The sequence below is a fragment of the Maniola hyperantus genome, chromosome Z, assembly GCF_902806685.2.
Source record: "Maniola hyperantus chromosome Z, iAphHyp1.2, whole genome shotgun sequence".
Lineage (NCBI taxonomy): Eukaryota > Metazoa > Arthropoda > Insecta > Lepidoptera > Nymphalidae > Maniola > Maniola hyperantus.
In genome coordinates, this window is record NC_048564.1 from 9,736,208 (window position 1) to 9,755,575 (window position 19,368).

Consider the following 19,368-nt stretch of genomic DNA (forward strand, 5'->3'; position numbering starts at 1 on the left):
TGTTTAAAATAAATCTAAAGTTTTCACCCTCATCTTCAATTAATACTTACCTTCCTTTGTCGGTATTTTTTCGCGATTCGTTCGACATGATTTGTCTCTCTCTCTACCTTTTGTCAACTTTGGTCTGGTGGGAGGCTTCGGCCGTGGCTAGTTACCACCCTACCGGCAAAGCCGTGCCGCCAAGCGATTTAGCGTTCCGGTACGATGCCGTGTAGAAACCAAAGGGGTATGGGTTTAATAAAAACTGCCATACCCCTTCCAGGTTAGCCCGCTATCATCTTAGACTGCATCATCACTTACCACCAGGTGAGATTGCAGTCAAGGGCTAACTTGTATCTGAATAAAAAAAAAAGGTTAAACAGGTACTTACTCGAGCTTTGTGTTGTTATTACAATGTTTTATAAGCAGGTAAATATTAAATAATGTATGTTTGTAAGCAATATTTAAAGATGATTAAAAAGTTTTACATGCAAAATACTTTTCTTGCTAACCGTACTTTTCAAATGGCAACTGACATCTGATAGACCAAATATAGGGAGTCCTTTGTCACTTTATACTTATGCGTTATAGACAGTTTGATGGTGTGCTAATGACCGTTAACCTACGTGTGATAAAGCCTAATAGTCGATGTAACCGACTTGAGATGCAACTAATAGCTCGGCGTTGGGGCAATTAGACAGATTAACAGATGCGGATTAAATTTCGAGAGTGCTCTAGGCAAGCATCTCATAGGCACTCCTCTAGCAGCCATATAACAAAATTACTAACTAACTTCGAAACTCGACATATTGAGATGGCAATCTGGGTATGAGGCGGGGGGACGCCCCACCCACACGCACGTTTCCCACGCTCACCCGCACCGCGCAGGGGCTGTGTGGGTGTGAGGGCGTTTCCTCCTCGATTGCCATCTCGACCTGTCACGTACTGAGTAAGTATAACTGCAAAGCTGGTAGTTGGTGATTATACTAAGTGAACGAGTGAAGACTTCACACATTGCTATATTAAAGAAGAGGCGGTCACTCCAAGATTTTGCATAGAAACTCAACTCTACATGATCGCACTCGCCCCTTCGTAATCTCGTGCCCCTAGGCACGTGCCTAGTTTCCTTAGGGATAATCCGCCACCGGCGATTAAACTAATTAGACGTTATTATAAACTCTATGTAGAGCTATACCGCCCTATCTATCCTTTACATTATTTGGATACAAAGTCTGAAATGCATGGCATGCGTCTTACACTATTCCTTGAAGATTGAAAAATATCTATCTACACTAATATTATAAAGAGGAAAACTTTGTTTGTTTGTTTGTTTGTTTGTTTGTTTGTTTGTTTGTTTGTTTGGTTGTACTGAATAGGCTCAAAAACTACTGGACCGATTTTAAAAATTCTTTCACCATTCGAAAGCTACATTATCCACGAGTAACATAGGCTATATTTTATTCTGGAAAAAAATAGGGTTCCGTAAGATATTTGGGTTTTTCGGACACAAGGTGTAAAAAATCAACCAGAAAAGTTACTTATTTTGCGTACGCTGCCTAAACTATAAAAGATAGAACCATAAAATGTTCTAATCTACACTAATATTATAAAGAGGAAAACTTTGTTTGTTTGTTTGTTTGTTTGTTTGTTTGTTTGTTTGTTTGTTTGGTTGTACTGAATAGGCTCAAAAACTACTGGACCGATTTTAAAAATTCTTTCACCATTCGAAAGCTACATTATCCACGAGTAACATAGGCTATATTTTATTCTGGAAAAAAATAGGGTTCCGTAAGATATTTGGGTTTTTCGGACACAAGGTGTAAAAAATCAACCAGAAAAGTTACTTATTTTGCGTACGCTGCCTAAACTATAAAAGATAGAACCATAAAATGTTCTAATTAATTGTAGATCTTATAAATATCTACAAAAAAGTCCGCGACACACTATACCCATCTATGTCGAGTGAGGCACAGCAACCATTTTTTATTTAAAAATCTTGAATTTTTTTGGACTACATTTAAACGCGTTTATTTTACTCATGCTATTAATCCTTATCAAAATAAATGATTTCATCACTAAGAACAGTTTATGGAGATAATATTTGGTCTTTGAATGATTAAAATTGGACGTTTGGTTTTGAAGTTATGGCGAAATTAAAATATTACGATTTCTGCTGCACGGCCCGTTGTATTATCTACACTAATATTATAAAGAGGAAAACTTTGTTTGTTTGTTTGTTTGTTTGTTTGTTTGTTTGTTTGTTTGTTTGTTTGTTTGTTTGTTTGTTTGTTTGTTTGTTTGTACTGAATAGGCTCAAAAACTACTGGACCGATTTTAAAAATTCTTTCACCAGTAGAAAGCTACATTATTCCTGAGTGACATAGGCTATACGGGATCTTTAAAAACCTAAATCTACGCGGGCGAAGCCGCGGGGATCAGCTAGTACATAATAAAATTATAAAAATCCTTGTCCTGGCTATCTATCAATCAAGCTATCTATCAACGCTCAAGCTAAACCGCTACGGTTGGAATTTCAGTCCAAACTTGTAATCAGTTAGGACAAGTATTTTTATATGTATAGATAAGTATTTTTATATGTAAGTATAGTAAGTGTCTTTTATATTGTGGAAAGATTGTACAGGCCCGTGTCTACCTATTATGACGTCCGCCGTGTATCTATAGTTGCGGTCACATGCTTTGTTTGTTTTGGACTTAACTCTCCACCAAACAAATCGATACCTAGGTACTTATTACAAGAATTAATGAGGCTATTAGAGGAATAAGCGATAGAACATGATATTCCGTTTTAACATTATTCGTATAGTATACTTTACTGGGATACTAGGGACCCGCAAATTGCTATTGCGCTGGAACCATGTCTCATTGACATCTAAATGATTTAGACGTCATTTGACGTATATCTAAGTAAAAATATAACATCAGCTCGAAACTTCAATCTAGTGCTGACGTCACTAAAATGGCGGCCACGTGCATTAGCAATTTGCGGGACTTATACCTAATAACGATTTATTAAAGGTTAAAAGTAAAACACTATCACCCGTGTGGAACCAGGTTCTCAAGATTAACAGAATGGTGTTCATGACCCCAGAGAGGCTGGCTATCAGCCCGCCTATTGTTTTGGTTGAAGTCAACAATGCCGACTTATCGGTTAGTGTACACGTCAATCTTTGACCTTTTCAACTTTAGGTCACGATATAATGTAGGTACTTAATACTAGTATTATGCATACATGAGAAATAAAATTGTGTTTGTCTGTTACCTTTTCCCAGCCTTTTCCTGATTTAACCGCGGATCATAATTATATAGCTACTTTTTGGCTAAAAATTAAAGAGTTCCTAGATCCCACGGGATTTTCAAGGGCTTCGTCCATTTGACTAAATCTGATGAAATTAAGTAAGTACATACAAAGTTAGCTAATGTTAATTTTAAAAATCTAAGTCTACGCGTACGAAGTGGCGATTATCATCTAGTACCTATTCTATAACCAAAAAATTTTTTTACGAAAACAGAAACATTCTCACAAAATGTAAATCCACGTGGTAAAGTTGCGCACATCAACTAGTGTTTAATGTAGCTAAGGTGTACTCATTGTGCAAAATTCTTAAAGGCATTGCAAAGCAAAGCAAAGCTTGAATTTGGCACATGCAACCGCGACGCAAGACTAAAACGTGCATATGCGACTAGATAGAGTAAAATAGAATATATTTTTATTCAAGTAAACTTTTACAAGTGCTTTTGAATCGTCAACTAGTTTAATTTACAACTAGTTCAGAATGCCGTTCCTACCGAGAAGAACCAGCAAGAAACTCGGCGGTTGCTCTTTTCAAGTCATCAATTCACAATATTATTATACCATACTGTACAAGCGATTGCAGTCCCGTGCATTGCTGGAGCGAGTCAAATCCAAGCTTTTTCATCAATAACATGATGTTTGACGGTATAATTTGCTTTTTTAAGGAGCATAATATTTTAATAATTTTTTAAAACTTGTGTAAAGGCAAGTCCAAAATTGTTTGTGGAATTTTATTATAAAATATTACACTCATTCCTACAAATGACTTTTCCACTTTCCCGAAGCGGAGCGTAGGAGTTGCGAGCTTATAACTGTTCCTAGTTTACTGTCATGGATTCATCACTCATCGATTTTTTTGTAGCTCTGATTTAGTCTGAATGTTAGAGTCACGTCGCAACGGAGCAACCGATTGACGTGATTTTTTGCATGGCTATAGTTAAAGACCTGGAGAGTGACATAGGCTACTTTTTAGCCCGGAAAATCAAAGAGTTCCCACGGGATTTTTAAAAACCTACATCAACGCAGATGAAGTAGCGGGCATCAGCTAGTAATCCATATTTCCATATCAATCGCCTCGCTTGTAGCTACCTACTGTTATAGGTACCTATGTAATTTTTTTCTAATGAAGCTTTTAAGCTTTATTTTTATTTCTAGAGCAACCCCGAACTGATTGGTTGTTTCCAAATCCAGCCAACGGTAGACGAAGGACAAGACTATGAATCCGCACCTAAGTTGCAATGGTACGATTTGTACAAAGGGGTTGAATGTACTGGCCAAGTGCTTATGTCTGTTCAGTTGTTGCAGGTAATTAAGAATCAAGGTAAATATCTCAAAAACTCAATATAGGTAATGTGCTTTTTGTATTTTATCCTAATTCGGGTGCGGAAATCTAAAAATAGATGGAAACAAAAACACCATTAATTCATGATTCCCATACTATTTGGTTGGGTTAATATTCTCAAAGGTGTGTGAAGTCTACCAATCCGCACATGGCTAGCGTGGTAGACTATGGCCAAAACCCTTCTCACTCTGAGAGGAGACCCGTGCTTTGTAGTGAGCTGGTGATGGGTTGATCATGATGATGATGATGATGATACTATTTGGTTAAAAGCGCCATCTAATAACAGCTCAAATCACTTCGTTACTAATTTTGAATGCGTTTATTTTGCGCAATAGTAGGTTGAAGTCTTGAAGTCCGTTCTAGCTTTTACACTCCATCTGTGTAGATATAAAGGCATCGCGTGGCGACAATAAAAGGGGAGTCTGTTGCGGGAGGTAGGAGGGCCTAGGAGGGGTTTGTTTAGATAGATGGCGCTACTACGGTATGGTTGTATTCCAAATGTGTGTAACTTGTAAATCTCTACTCGCAGACTAACGGCGATTACACATTGCACTTCCATCATCTAAATTCTATCAGTCATCAAAAGAATACCCGCGATTATCTACGACATCCTAATCCTAATAATATAATAAATGTGGATGATTGGATGTTTGGATGTTTGTTACTCAATCACGCAAAAACGGCCGAACGGATTTGGCTGAAATTTGGAATGGAGATAAATTATACTCTGTATTAACACATAAGGTACTTTTTATCCCGGAAAATCAAAGAGTTCCCGCGGGATTTTGAAAAACGTAAATCCACGCGGATGACGCGACGTCGCGGGCATCAGCTAGTAGGTATGTCGTAAGCTTCCATACAAAACAAAAAGGAACGTATTTTCACGGACTCTGATCGGATGATGAACTCGGATGACGGAAGTGCAGAGCGTAATCGCCGTAAGGCTTGTCTCTACTGGAACCAAAAGGTGGGTGGGCTTTACTGAATACGTCTTCTCTTCAACCTTTTTAAATAACAATGGCGCTAGAGTTAGTAGTAAAACAAAAACAGCTAAGTAGTTTACTCACACCATATCTGATCCTATCCAGGGCTATATCCAGGATTTTCCTAATAATAATTGATTTGTGTTTTTATAGATACCAGAAAGGGTACTAAAAACTACAATGTACGGTTCAGTTGAGGAATGTTATGCATCTACATCTGTATCTAAAGAAGTTGATGTCCCTGATGATTTTGAACCGCTACCGACTAACCTTTTAGCCATATCTACCTCTTACAAGTTCGTTTATCACTACCCATATTATACATGCGAAAGTGTGTTTGTTTGTTGGTTTGTCCTTCAATCACGTCGCAACGGAGCAACGGATCAACGTGATTTTGCATGGGTATAGTATGAGACCTGTAGAGTGACATAGGCTACTTTTTATCCCGGAAAACAAAGAGTTCCCACGAGATTTGTAAATACCTAAATCCACGCGAACAAAGTCGCGGGCATCAGCTCGTAATATCTAAAGTTTTACAGTGATCTTTTGTAGAGTAAAAGATTTCAAAGGTTTTCATTTGCAATTTATTCTTCTTCTTTTCAATCGTTCACTCTTGACATTTTTTGTGTGTTGTTTCGGATTGACTATGCTGCGTAGGCCCTACTGGCCGCTACTGCGTCACCGGGGGGGTTGGCGAGCGCGAAGCTCCACCCGGGGGGTGAGCCCTAGGGCTCGAAGAAATAATTCGAGAGGTCGGGGGGCAACGTCCTCCTATGGGCGCCTCCTGTGAGGTTTGGACCACGGCTTAGGATGACGTTGGGATGGGTGGAGTTTTTGGACTGTGTGTAGTTGAGTGGCGTACTCTTGACAGAGTGGTCGTGGCTATAAATTCTTCACTGCTGCTCGTGCGATCTCCCTCCAGCGACTTCTGTTGGTGGCATTTTGTGCAGACACGGAGACAGGCGTGTTTGTTGCGAATCGGACAGAGTCCGTCCACCTAGTTGGGGAACGATATTTAATGTTTATATTTCGATAATATAGATATGTTTTTAGGGTTGACATTTATTGGTGGGGCCTCCGTAACTTACATGTTACAAAGAAGCCAGGTGTCATCTTGGAGATTGAAGAGGTTATCATCAAATCCGAAGTCATTGCCAATAAACAATCAAACTGCAACTTCCCGAACGGCCGATCATCACATATATTTGAAGCTCCGCTAAATGAATCTTACAATCCTGTTTTAAATATTAAGTTATTTGATAGCAGCACTTTTGGAAGAAGTTTGTACCTTGGCACAAAGGTAGTCAAGAATCCTTCGAAATACTTAGTAAATTGGCTTCCTAAAACTGAGAGAGATGCTTCTCTTAGACGAATGTCGGTAATTTCCTCGGATTTTGTTCAAGGTAAGGGCACAGTTTAACGAAATATTTCAAGGCTGTGGTAATGGAGAATAACGCTCTCCGGTCAAATTTAATAAATAAATCATTTTAGGTATCTGTAAGTTATAAGTCCCGCAAATTGCTATTTTGCTGGAACCAGTGGCGTGCACAGTGTTTGAAGCCAGGGTAGGCATTAGTTAGGTAGGAACCTGTTTACTGGCAGGTCATAATGAAAAATATGCATTGAGCTATTACAACTGGGGTAAGCAGTGCATTTATGCCTCTATGGCCTGCACGCCACTGGCTGGAACCACGTCTCATTAACATCGAAATTAAGTCATTTGACGTATATTAAAGTAAAAATATACCATCAGCTTGAAACTTTAGTCTAGTGCGCCTAGTAATAAAACGGCGGCCATGCGCATTAACAATTTGCAGGACTTATACACAGCAAAGTTGTTTGTTAAAAAGTATAATATGGATGTAGGATATATTTGCACACCGCAAAAATACAAAGATTACAAAAATTTATATTTAATTAAGAAGTGATTACGTAGGTACTTAGGTATCTTCCAAAGCCACTATAAATATTAATTTTTCAGTGAATCAAATGTTATTTATAAAGAAAAGTTCTCGCCTACCCCAAGATAGCGTTGAGTACGGTAGTAACGAATCTATGATAAAAACTTCTAATAAATGTAAAGAAAAATGTATGAAATGGCGCACACTGTTCTGGCGTAGGGAACCGGATGAGGAAGAATGCACCTTGCTACCTATATTCAATACAAAAAAACAGAAGGTAATTACGAAGACGCCGAACAGTGAAGAAAAGGATTGGTGGTTGAAATACTTGCGGTCCGATAAAGTAAGATTTGGTAATATTACAAACTAGCTGTTGCCCGTGACTTCGTCCGCGTTCCACGAGAACAGTCTTTTTCCGTGAATTTTCCAAAAAAAATCTTTCATACAAACCTTGTCCTGACAATAACTAAAATACGTACACGCATAACTTCCTAACGATAATATGATTGTTCATAGGATTATAATGATGAAGAAAATGTACCTCTCGGAGAAAAATTAATCGTGAGTAACTAAATATTAAAATGTACCACTAGCATAAAAGTGAAAACTGAGAATGATAGATTTATTCACTGTAGTGTTCTGGAGAGAGATGGAAATAAAACAAAGCCCCAGGGTAAGTTTTAAAATAAACAAAACACAATATTAAGTATCTACATGATCTTTTTGGAAATCACATAATAAAAAGCTAAGTACACAAAAACTGCTGAGGTACCGTTACCGATTAAAACGAAAAAAATAGATATTTAGAGCTATCTCTAAGAGTATCAAAGTTAGATGGGGATTGGATAGAATGTCTTTCTTTGAAAAATATTTTGGCGGGCCTTTTTCAAATGCGAATAATATTATACAACATGTTTTCTTAATTAATATTGTTTTCGCCTAGATGTACGAATCGGAGCTTGAGAACCAACCGGAGTTCTCAAAGTTTAAAGATTGGTGTTCATCGCTTAAACTTTATAATGGAAAGAAAACAGGTATCCGAGAGAAGGACGAACAACTCTACTGCGGGACTTTAAAAGTGGGGATCGCAATGTATAGATGGCCACCTCCCGCTAACACTGTCGCGGTTACGGATAGTGGAGTTAATTTGCATAGAGGGTAAATACTTAGAAATCAAAAAAGCTAAAGCTGTGATAGCCTAGTGGTTAGGACGTCCGCCTCCTGATCGGAGGTCGCGGGTTTGATACCAGGCACGCACTTCTAACTTTTCATCGCTTAAGGAAAACATCGTGAGGAAACCGGCATGCTTGAGGGTTCTCCATAATACGTTCAAAGTCCAAGCCAATCCGCACTTGGCCGACGTGGTAGACTGTGGCATATACCCAGCTCACCTCAGAGGAGACCCGTGCTCTGTAGTGAACCAGTGATGGGTAGTAAACTGGCGATGGATTGATGATGTTGATTACTTCTAAATCAAGACGTATATATTCACTAACTTTTTGTGATCTGTATTGCACCATACCTACCACTCACCTACAGTTCCTGTACTAAAAAGGTTTGCTTTAGCTTAATCGCTTCTTTAAATCCGAGAAGTGGGCGATTTAGTTCACTGTCAAGAATAGGGTAGGTGCTGGTTTGATTTAGATTATTACTAGGATAGCAATAACAAAAAAACTTCCAAGTGCGAGTCGTAGAAGATATACCTACCTAACACTTTAACGTAGAACACTGCAAGTTAATAACGGACTGTACCACCGGTTTTTGTTTCTAACAGGATTTTTGATGACCATCCCAGTAACGACCCAGCAAATTTTTTGATTAGAGTTTACTTGATCAAGGCACTCAATTTGAAAACCAAAGATTACATTGGAAGATTGGATGCTTATGTTATACTTAGCTGTGGTAAAAAACACTTAGGAGACCGATATAACTATGTGTCGGACACATTTAACCCAATATTTGGAAGGTGAGGGTAGATTTAAAAAAGTTTTTTATGAAGCTGCAGTTAAAGTAGATCTTAATTTAGTCAATTTACTTTAATTCTGAAAACGGAAGACTCAATTTTATCTCATATTTACTAGGTATAACTTGTGAGATACCTAATGTTCTGTTTGAAATGTTTTAAAGTTATTTTGAACTTAGCTTATATCATAATATTACATTTCCTATGCCAATGTTTTCTTTTACTGACACATTCATATAATAATTCAATAATAACTAAAAACCCCTTGTCACCCCTAGCTAAATTGACACCTGACAAAAATAAATGGATAACGTTAAAAAAACGTGTGAATTCATTAATAGTCATACGCATGAAATAAAGGAAAACATGACAATCCCAAAAAGAGTGCACACCCTAAGCACTCCCTAAAAAGTGTTAAATGTGAAAAAGTTTATTTAGGCCAAAAACATGGAGATTTATTAAAACGCCATTAACATTAATATGAGCTAAACATTTCTTTTTTATTAACATGTAGTAATAGATATAAAATAAAGATTCAATTTGGACGATCAAGCCTTCATTCATGCAAATTGGATGATATACTTGATAGTGTGGGGATTGCGTTGGATATTAATATTATTTTCCAGGATGTATGAATTCAGATGCAGTTTACCAGAGGATTATCTCCTTACAGTCTCACTATACAATTATGAGGGATCACAACCGGATGAACTGATAGGCTGTACAAGCATCGATTTGGAGGATCGAATTTACACCAAACATCGAGCGCGAGTCGGTCTCTCGAAAGAATATAATCTGTAAAGCGTTTCTTTGCTGATATTCTCGTAACTAGATAATAATGATTCCCGCGCCGTTGTTCACATGATTTTAGTTTTTCTTAAATTCCGTGGATATTTGGGTATAAAAATTAGTCTATATCTTGCTCCATGAAGAAAGGATAACTCTGTTACAAGAAGATGAGGTCCGCAATTTTGCCCATGTGGATTAAGGTTTTTTAAAAATTCCAATGTCCTTTCCCGAAGTTCGTGCATCTTAGTACCAAATTTCATCAAAATTTGTTAAATGCCATGACAGACATTTTATACTTTTGAATTTCTAGTGTTATTATAGTAGTAGAAGTAGTTATAGTTTGAACGACACTCTTTTATTTACTTACATCGTTGTGTACACCTTTCTTTTGTATTATTTACTTACCTATTTCTTTTTTTTTGTTATTTATTATATTCCGAATTCTTTGTCTTTATAGCTATCCTAAATAAATAATCCCAGCTGTCTCGTTTTTATAGAATGGAAAAATATAAATGGCGAGATTGTGTTAAGCCGTCGGCAATACTTGAAGATTTATGCTTGGTCAACCATTTTCCTTCCCCTGTCTTCACTGAGAACAGCACAACTGTGACGATAAACAGCGTTGAATACAAAGATACCGAACGAGGTAAAGTTTGGATGCCTTTTATTATAATAAAGATTAAAGGCCCTTTTTTGATTAGTCGGTGCAGCAGCAGTGCGACATCACCACGCTCGGTATATAAGTACGTAGTATAAGTCCCGCAAATTGCATATTCTCGTGGCTGCCATTTTAGTGACGTCGGTACTAGACTAAAATTTCGAGCTGATTTTATATTTTTATTTGGGCTGACGTCAAAATGACGTCATTTCGATGTTAATGAGACATGGTTCCAGCGCAATAGCAATTTGCGGGACTTATACTGAAAGCTTATCGAGTGCCTGTATTTCTATGGAGCGGTCCTGATTGGTGCGGTATGCGCGGCAGTGGCGCTACAGATTTAGTTTAGCGCATCTCTAAATGCACGGCCATGCCCATGTCCAGTAGTCAAGTAGTCAACCGGCATTTTACCGAGCCAGACGCACCAATATGACAGACTTTGTTGTTGTTGCGTTAGTAGGTACTGAAAGTTGAAAATCTTTTGGCTCTGCATAATTTTCTGCATTTATACAATGTTGGCGCACAGCGAGAACGGTACCGCTACCACCAGTTAGAGCCCGAGGAAGTACGACAGAGTTTCACTGGTTACGCTTCCCAACCACTGGTAATAGGAAACGATAAATTGATTGTGGTGATTTGGTTGTCATGGACCCAGGTGAAAAATAAAATAGGCTAAGTAGGTATATTAAGCATAACTGAGTATAATTACATTATATTATCATAGCTTTATATTCGCTACAATTTAATTAAACGAGATATAAGATTTTATATAATTAAACATCCGCGTACGATAAAAGAAACTGCCTATGAAGCAGTTTTTCTTTTATAAAGTACGTTATGCATAAAGTACTAACCTTACTACTAGTAGAAAGTAGAATATAAATAGGCATAATTCTGTAAATAAAATTGTAAATCATTTTCGTGGGTTTTTTTTTCACAGTGAAAACTATGTCTTCAGCATCTGAATGCAAAGAGAACTTGTGTTTGAGTATTTTACATAACTGGCACACGCTACCTATATGTGGCTATCATCTGGTACCTGAACATGTTGAAATAAGGACTCTGTATGACCTGGATATACCGGGAACTGATCACGTTAGCAAACGTTTAAATTATACCTATCAAGCTCTTATCCTGTGTAGCTGTGATAGCCTAGTGAATAGGACATCCACCTTCTAAGCGGAGGTCGAGGGTTCGATCCCTCGCACGCACCTCTAACATTTCGGAGTTATGCGTTTTAAATAATTAAATATCGGTGAAGGAAACCTGCACGCCTGAGAGTTCTCCATAATGTTCTCAAAGGTGTGTGAAGTCTACCAATCCGCACATGGCCAGCGTGGTAGACTATGGCCAAAACCCTTCTCAGTCTGCAAGGAGACCCGTGCTCTGTAGTACATCATGATCAACCCATCACAAAGCCGGTGATGGGTTGATCATGATGATGATGATGAAGCTCTTACCCTACCGACTTTGACTCTCATTACTCCGAATCTACTCTTTAAAGTGGATTATTGTATCCGGTTAACGTTCGTAGTACAGGAGTTAACTAGAAGCTTACTCATAATACAAGATAAATTTCATACCTAGCTTAACTTATATCACAGCAAACGGCATTTTAATGCAACTAGCATACTGAATAATAAACCGTTCGTCTGGTTTATTATTCAGTATATACATTATTGGTATAAATCAGAATAATGAATTCTAACAAGTTATTGTCATTTTTTCTTGGAAGTACCAAGTGGCTTTTGATCATAGCACAATTTGTCGTGTAGCTTGGAAAAAACACAAAGGACGCTGCTCGGCTTCCAATCTACTAGTACTGATTTTTCTGTATTCGCTGTATACAATAGTAGCGCTATGTTAATGAAATAGATGATACAGACTAAGATGAGGCGTGTTTACCTATAGATGCCTATTCATTCTTGTTTTGAAAACACCTGGATTGTTATCGGTAGGAAATACAGATCGCAGTAGAGTATTCCAAACTTTAGCCATGCGTATGAAAAATGATGACGCATAAAGTTCGTTTCACACAATCTAATCAACTTTATTTCAAACATATTTATTATTCTTAAAACATTTTAGCTTGTTTTATATTAATTAGGGCCAAATTCATATGTGGGTGGATATTTTCCCTCTGGACACTGGTGCAAATATACCGCCTCCCATTGATATAACGCCAAGGAAGGTAGAAGACTATGAACTAAGACTTACAATTTACTCCGTTCGAGCTTTTGTTCTACAAGCCAATTGCCAATCAAGGAGGATTTCAGATTTTTATGTGAAAGCGTAAGTAATCCATACTGATATTATAAACGCGTACATAAATGTCTGTTAGTCTCTGTTTCTGTTTGCGTTTGCGTTTCTGATCTGTTTAATCTTTTTTGATGAAATTTGATACTGAGATAGCTTGCATCCCATCAGGGCCTCATATCCCGTGGGCACGATTTTTTAAAAACCTAAATCCACATAAATGACGTTGTGGGTATCATCTATTTGGTACAAAGATAGCTAGCTATCTTTTGATACAGAGATAACAAATCATGGAGACAGACATGGGCTACTTTTTATCACGGAAAACCAACGGAAATCTACCTTTTAGACGGTGAAAAGCGGTGTCCTACTTTATTCCAACTCATCGCACACTCACTGTCACGTATGTGATGAAACGTATTGCTTATGTTCTATCCTTAACTCATAAACTACCCGAAAAGTAGGATTGAGTTGGCAAGAGTTTATCTACTTCGATGTTAAGCCGCCTTCAAAACAGACTGAGGTTCTCAATTAGACACGTATATTTTTTAATATTATGAAGGCGAAATAATGTTTATTACCAATAATATTTTTTTACCTTTCTAGTGAACTCACTCTATTCATCACTCACTTCACTATATTCTACTAGCTGATGCCCGCGACTTCGTCTTCGTGGATTTAGATTTTTAATAATCCCGTGGGAACTCTTTGATTTTCCGGGATAAAAAGTAGACTATAGCACTCTCCAGGTATTTAACTATACCCATGCAAAAAATCACATCAATCGGTTGCTTCGTTGCGACGTGATTGAAGGACAAACCAACAAACCAATAAATTGGTTTGTCCTTCCATCGCGTCGCAACGGAGCAACGAATGGACGTGATTTTTTGCATCGGTATAGTTAAAGACCTTTAGAGTGACATAGGCTACTTTTTATCCGGGAAAATCAAAGAGTTCTTACGGGAGTTTTAAAAACCTAAATCCACGCGTACGAAGTCGCGGGCATTAGCTAGTTGTATATAACTCGAACAGCTTAGTGTGGGTGTCCTTTGGGAATCACAAAATTGCGTAAGTTATAATGAAGATTTTGGTGTCAAATTATTATGGTAATAAGTCATAGCGTTTGTAGATGTATTGGATCCGCCGATGAAGCCCAAAGGACCGATGTACATTACCAATGCGTGACTGGTGAAAGCAATTTTAACTGGCGAATGATTTTCAACTTTCAATATCAACCAGCAGTCCGGAAGGTTAGACATTTAATAGATAGTAAAGTGTGCACATAATGCCACCAACCGAAGTCGCTGGAGGGAGATCGCACGAGCAGCAGTGAAGAATTCATAGCCACGACCACTCTGTCAAGAGTGAATGATTGAGAAGAAGGAGATAGTAAAGATTTTTAATTATTTGAACAGTACGTGTTTCCAGTGATGACATAATATGGAACCAAGACAAAGGTGATAGCTCTGGGCCTCATAAAAAGGCTCAAAGTCACCCAGCGGGCGATGGAAAGACCTATGCTTGGAGTTACTCTACGTGATCAAATCAGAAATGAGGAGAACTGTAGGAGAATTAGCTTATCGGGAAGTGACAATGGGCAGAGCACATAGTTCAAAAAGCCGTCAGACGTTGGGGTATCAAGGTCTAACGTCGTCTGTCCACCTATTAGGGGTCTTCCAAGGCTGAGCTTTACGGTGCGAGGTCACCATTCAAGCACCTTGGGACCTCCAACGTTTGTCGGTTTTCCGAAGATATGAATCCTCTTTATTAACTGTCCCGTGGAAATTGCGGAAAGTTCGGCTTTATCCTTTGTCTATATTATATAAAGGGAACTTTTGTACAAAATTTTCGTTTTCTAGGCCCTAGAGTTATTTTGCTTTTTGTTATAATAATACACTTATATATATCTACTTAGGTACTACTTTCAATAGGTAACATTATAAATTGTTTATCTATTTGCAGCTTGTTCTTAAAGAAAAGGGTATATTTACGGAGTATGAGGAGAGTATTCCGCCGATATTAATTGTTCAGTTAATGGATAACGAAGCTACATGTGCCGATGATTATATAGGTATTGTATTATAAAGAGTGTAATTAGAACTTTAGCGAAAAAGAAGATCGAAACGCTTCGATACATTCCTGTACGCTTAGTATAAGATTTTACGTCTCACCAAACGTTGCTAGAATTCGAGAGTCGAAACACAATAACGTCTACTACTATAAATACTTGAAGTGTAGGTAAAACACTGAAAATTATAAAAAAATACAATAACGTCAAAGTAAAATAGACCTAAAGAGCCTTGAATTGGAGACAAAAATGCCACTGATTTTAACTTCGCAACGTTTCCGCTTGGAGCGCTAGCTGTAGATGCCTACACAAACCTGAGCTTTAAATAAAGCAGTTAAGATCCATATCCTATAACGCGGAAATATTTCGACACTCGAATACTATCATACATAACATAGAGACATAAAATCTCGTACTAAGAAATGAGTATCCCACAATTAGTACAACGATCTATTTTGTCAATATCCAATCGATAGGCGTGGTGTCGTATTCCAAAATAACCAGAAATTTTACGCGGATGAAATCGCGGGCAACTGCTAGTTAGTATATATTTATGATCTGATCCTAGTTTGCAAACTTTAGCACAATGAAACTGACTCTGAAACGTAGATATCCGTGTGCTGAAAGGTTTTAAATTACGGAAACACTAGGAAACTTGCGATACTTACGCGATAGCCGCGTTTCTCAGTGAAAGCATTATCTGCGCCGTTAAACAGTAGGTATATAGTCCGTACAAAATGACTCATCACGTGCAATTTTAACTCTATGGGTCAACTGTCATGTCAAAAGTACGGTGGCCCTACCGCGGTTGTTTGACAGCTACAATGTCACGATCGCAATCATCTCTGATTGATTAATGCTCGCTCACTATTGGCTACAATGCATTGTTGCAACAAGAATTGCACAAATTCAGCCAATCAGAACAATTGAGATTGTAATAATGATTGATGCCGGTTTTAGACAATCGCCCTACTGGTTTACTTCAAATCGCACTATTGAAATGAGATTTGACACAAAGTTAAAATGGCGCGTGAGGAGGTAAATTTTACGCATTATACTAATTGTGAGTTGTGTTCTCCATGATCGCTTGAAGTCTAGCGTGAGTGCATGCATGGTGCATGCTGTTCCAATTAAAATTTATGTTAGTACTTACGGTGAATTAAAGAACAATATACAAGATCAATCGAAAAAGGATGTACACTAAAAGGGGATCATTATACTCAATATTATACACAATTTTTTCTGTATGACCAAAAACTTCTGTTCCATACGCTTTGTCGACTGATATTGATATTTTTGTTAGAAGATTATTATTCATTTGTTATTATTATTCATTTTTAATTTATTATTATTCATACATATATTATATATGTATGAATAATAATATATATTATATTATTATTCATACATATTTTTATTCATTTGTTTTGATATTAAGCGGTTTCCAGAGTTTGTCCTAGTGTGGACTCCGACTAGTAGTTCTCCCAATGCTGGATCTTCGGAACTGGTCCATAGCCAGCCGCTATATTTCAGAGTCATCACCACGGTCATCACAAATATTCGTCTTACACGAAGAAAATAATTCTTAAATATAAGAAAAGATTTTTCTTGAACTAATGTTATCTGTTTAGCCAAGATGACCGATATTCTTGGAATAATATAGTGTGAATGCTTAAGGCGATTTGTTTTTTCTTGGTTTAAGAACTAAATAATATCTTACTTTAAGAAAATATACCTAAGAGCATTATATTTTTCTTCTGGCAAGAAAATATTGTCTCACGTCTATAGGGAGGAAATGGTTTTCTTGGACTGAAGAAAATTGTTTTGATATAATTAAATATGTCTTATATCAAGAAATCCTTTTTATCTGTGTACCTTCTACTAAATAATTGATCAGTTTGCTTTGACATTTATTTTCCAGGTTTGCTCATGCTAAATTTGAACGCCATACCAAGAGGAGCGAAAAAAATCGAAGATTGTACTTTGGATATCTTGAAAAATCTTAAGAAAATCAACCTATTTTCAACTAGGTCTCTGCGTGCTTGGTGGCCTCTAAGTACTATCGATCAGGCTTCTGGAACAAGTTTCTTAGCTGTAAGTTATATTGATAGCTAAAGTTTATGTATGGAAAAAATTACCAATTGGTTTCTTTCTGAGAGCTTTTCTACATAGCCTTGTGTGTTGTGTGTGTAACTATAGCCAATTATGTATAATTGGCTATAGTTCCCAAGATAATATTCTTTATGGATGACGTAATGTACTTAGTACAAAACAGGGTTGAAATGACATGTAGGTATTATTTGCACCACCGCCGTCTGCTTAATTAAACGAACTACTATAACGGATATCATGTGCTACTATACTACTCCCTAATAGTGTAGGTACTTTCATTCGATTCCCACCAAGTCTGATTGCAGCCAAGCGCCAGTCTATATAAAAAAAACTAGATGTTGCCCACGACTTATTCCGCTTAAGTTTATGTTTTCGAAAATCCTGGCGGAACTTTATTATTATTCGGGATGAAAAGTAGACTTGTGGGGAAGGACCCCGGGATAGGCACGCTTTTGCATTTATAATATTAGTATTACCCATACTAGGGGTCTGTCTATCTATCTGCTACGTTTTCACAGGCCATTCATTTAATCTAAGTATTTTGACGGGAAGGTACAAACTTACAAATACAGCTTGCATCTTGGGGATGGGCATAGGCTACTTTTTCTGGAAATCAAAGAGTTCGCACAAGGGATTAATGATAGCTTGTATAAGTCCCGCAAATTGCTAATGCTCGTGGCCGCCATTTTAGTGGCGTCAGCACAAGACTGAAGTTTCGAGCTGATGGTATATTATTATTTCGGCTGACGTCAAAAGGACGTCATTTCGATGTGTATGATACATGGTTCCAGCGCAATAGCAATTTGCCGGACTTCGAGTATATTCCGGAGTTTGACATAGGCTAATTTTTATACCAGAAATCTCAAAAAGTTCCTAACGGGATTTTTCAAAACCTGAAGCCTCGTGAATGAAGTCGCGGACGTCTAGTAAAATAATAAATCTTTTCAGGGTACAATAGATTTAGAGATCACTCTTCTGCTGCAAGAGAATGCGACACTAATGCCGGTTGGAATAGGTAGAGAGCCTCCATTCCCACTACCTGGACCAATGTAAGTCTAAGGCCGGAAACATATTATTATTTACATGTAGTGCCGCTCCACTATAATGTGTCTCTAACTTATACTAAACTAGCTGCCCCGTCGAATTTCGTACCGCCTAACAGTCTTTTTTTGCTTTCTCTCCGTAAGAACCATCCCCGTACTTCACAGAATATTATGAAAAAAGAATTAGCGAAATCGGATCAACTATGCTCGAGATTTGCGATCAGCAACACATTCAGCAATTCATTTTTATATATAGAGAAGAAAAAATAATTAGCGAAATCGGTTCAGCTGTTCTCGAGATTTGCGATCAGCAACACATTCAGCGATTCATTTTTATATATAGAGATATGCTTTACTCTCGCATAGCTTAGATCTCATTGGTATTAATAATATTAAACATGTAAGTGGGTAGGTATTTGTCTGTGGGTTATCAGATTTCACGTTACGTCACATAATAATGTAAGATATATTATGAATATTGAAATAGGAGAGTGTAGAGTCACTAATAATAATAATTAACATATCTTCTTTATTTTTTGCTTTCAGGAGACCAGTAGTTAGTTCACGAAGATTTTGTTGTAATCTTGAAAATATTTACCGAATTCAGCCACATACAGTAGTTTCCGGGCTTACATTTCTTTGTTTAACAATTTTTTTGGCACTGTATTTCCAATTGCCAACAATAATACAGTACTGGTTAATGTAACAACTCTGCACCTCCTCAGAAGACACAGGAACTAGAAGAAGAATACCCAAAAATAGGCTAACGGAGTGAAAATTGATACTTATCTTACGTAGGCATTTCGATGAATAAACCCAGAAAAATCTTTATGATTTGTACAATTAAAAGATTAAAATTTAAAATAAATATAGCAAAGGCTTAAATATCATTAAAATACCTACATGAACATATTTTAGAGATTACAGAGAAGAAGAAAAACGTATTTTTAAAAGTAAATAT

At 37.3% G+C, this 19,368-nt stretch overlaps 1 protein-coding gene across 1 annotated transcript in view; it reads left to right on the top strand.

The window, feature by feature from the left end:
- The window catches only part of LOC117995734 (otoferlin-like), a 37,240-nt gene extending 18,823 nt beyond the window's left edge, over positions 1 to 18,417 (top strand). Inside the window, exons 16-31 of the mRNA XM_069508825.1 lie at positions 3,016 to 3,147; positions 4,448 to 4,597; positions 5,771 to 5,913; positions 6,671 to 7,020; positions 7,599 to 7,861; positions 8,035 to 8,079; positions 8,462 to 8,676; positions 9,293 to 9,484; positions 10,108 to 10,278; positions 10,768 to 10,916; positions 11,869 to 12,023; positions 13,036 to 13,220; positions 14,314 to 14,434; positions 15,147 to 15,258; positions 17,165 to 17,346; positions 18,313 to 18,417. Of these exons, the coding sequence (XP_069364926.1) occupies positions 3,016 to 3,147; positions 4,448 to 4,597; positions 5,771 to 5,913; positions 6,671 to 7,020; positions 7,599 to 7,861; positions 8,035 to 8,079; positions 8,462 to 8,676; positions 9,293 to 9,484; positions 10,108 to 10,278; positions 10,768 to 10,916; positions 11,869 to 12,023; positions 13,036 to 13,220; positions 14,314 to 14,434; positions 15,147 to 15,258; positions 17,165 to 17,346; positions 18,313 to 18,417 (2,670 nt within the window). The remainder of the gene's footprint in view (positions 1 to 3,015; positions 3,148 to 4,447; positions 4,598 to 5,770; positions 5,914 to 6,670; positions 7,021 to 7,598; positions 7,862 to 8,034; positions 8,080 to 8,461; positions 8,677 to 9,292; positions 9,485 to 10,107; positions 10,279 to 10,767; positions 10,917 to 11,868; positions 12,024 to 13,035; positions 13,221 to 14,313; positions 14,435 to 15,146; positions 15,259 to 17,164; positions 17,347 to 18,312) is intronic.
- Positions 18,418 to 19,368: the final 951 nt, after the last annotated feature.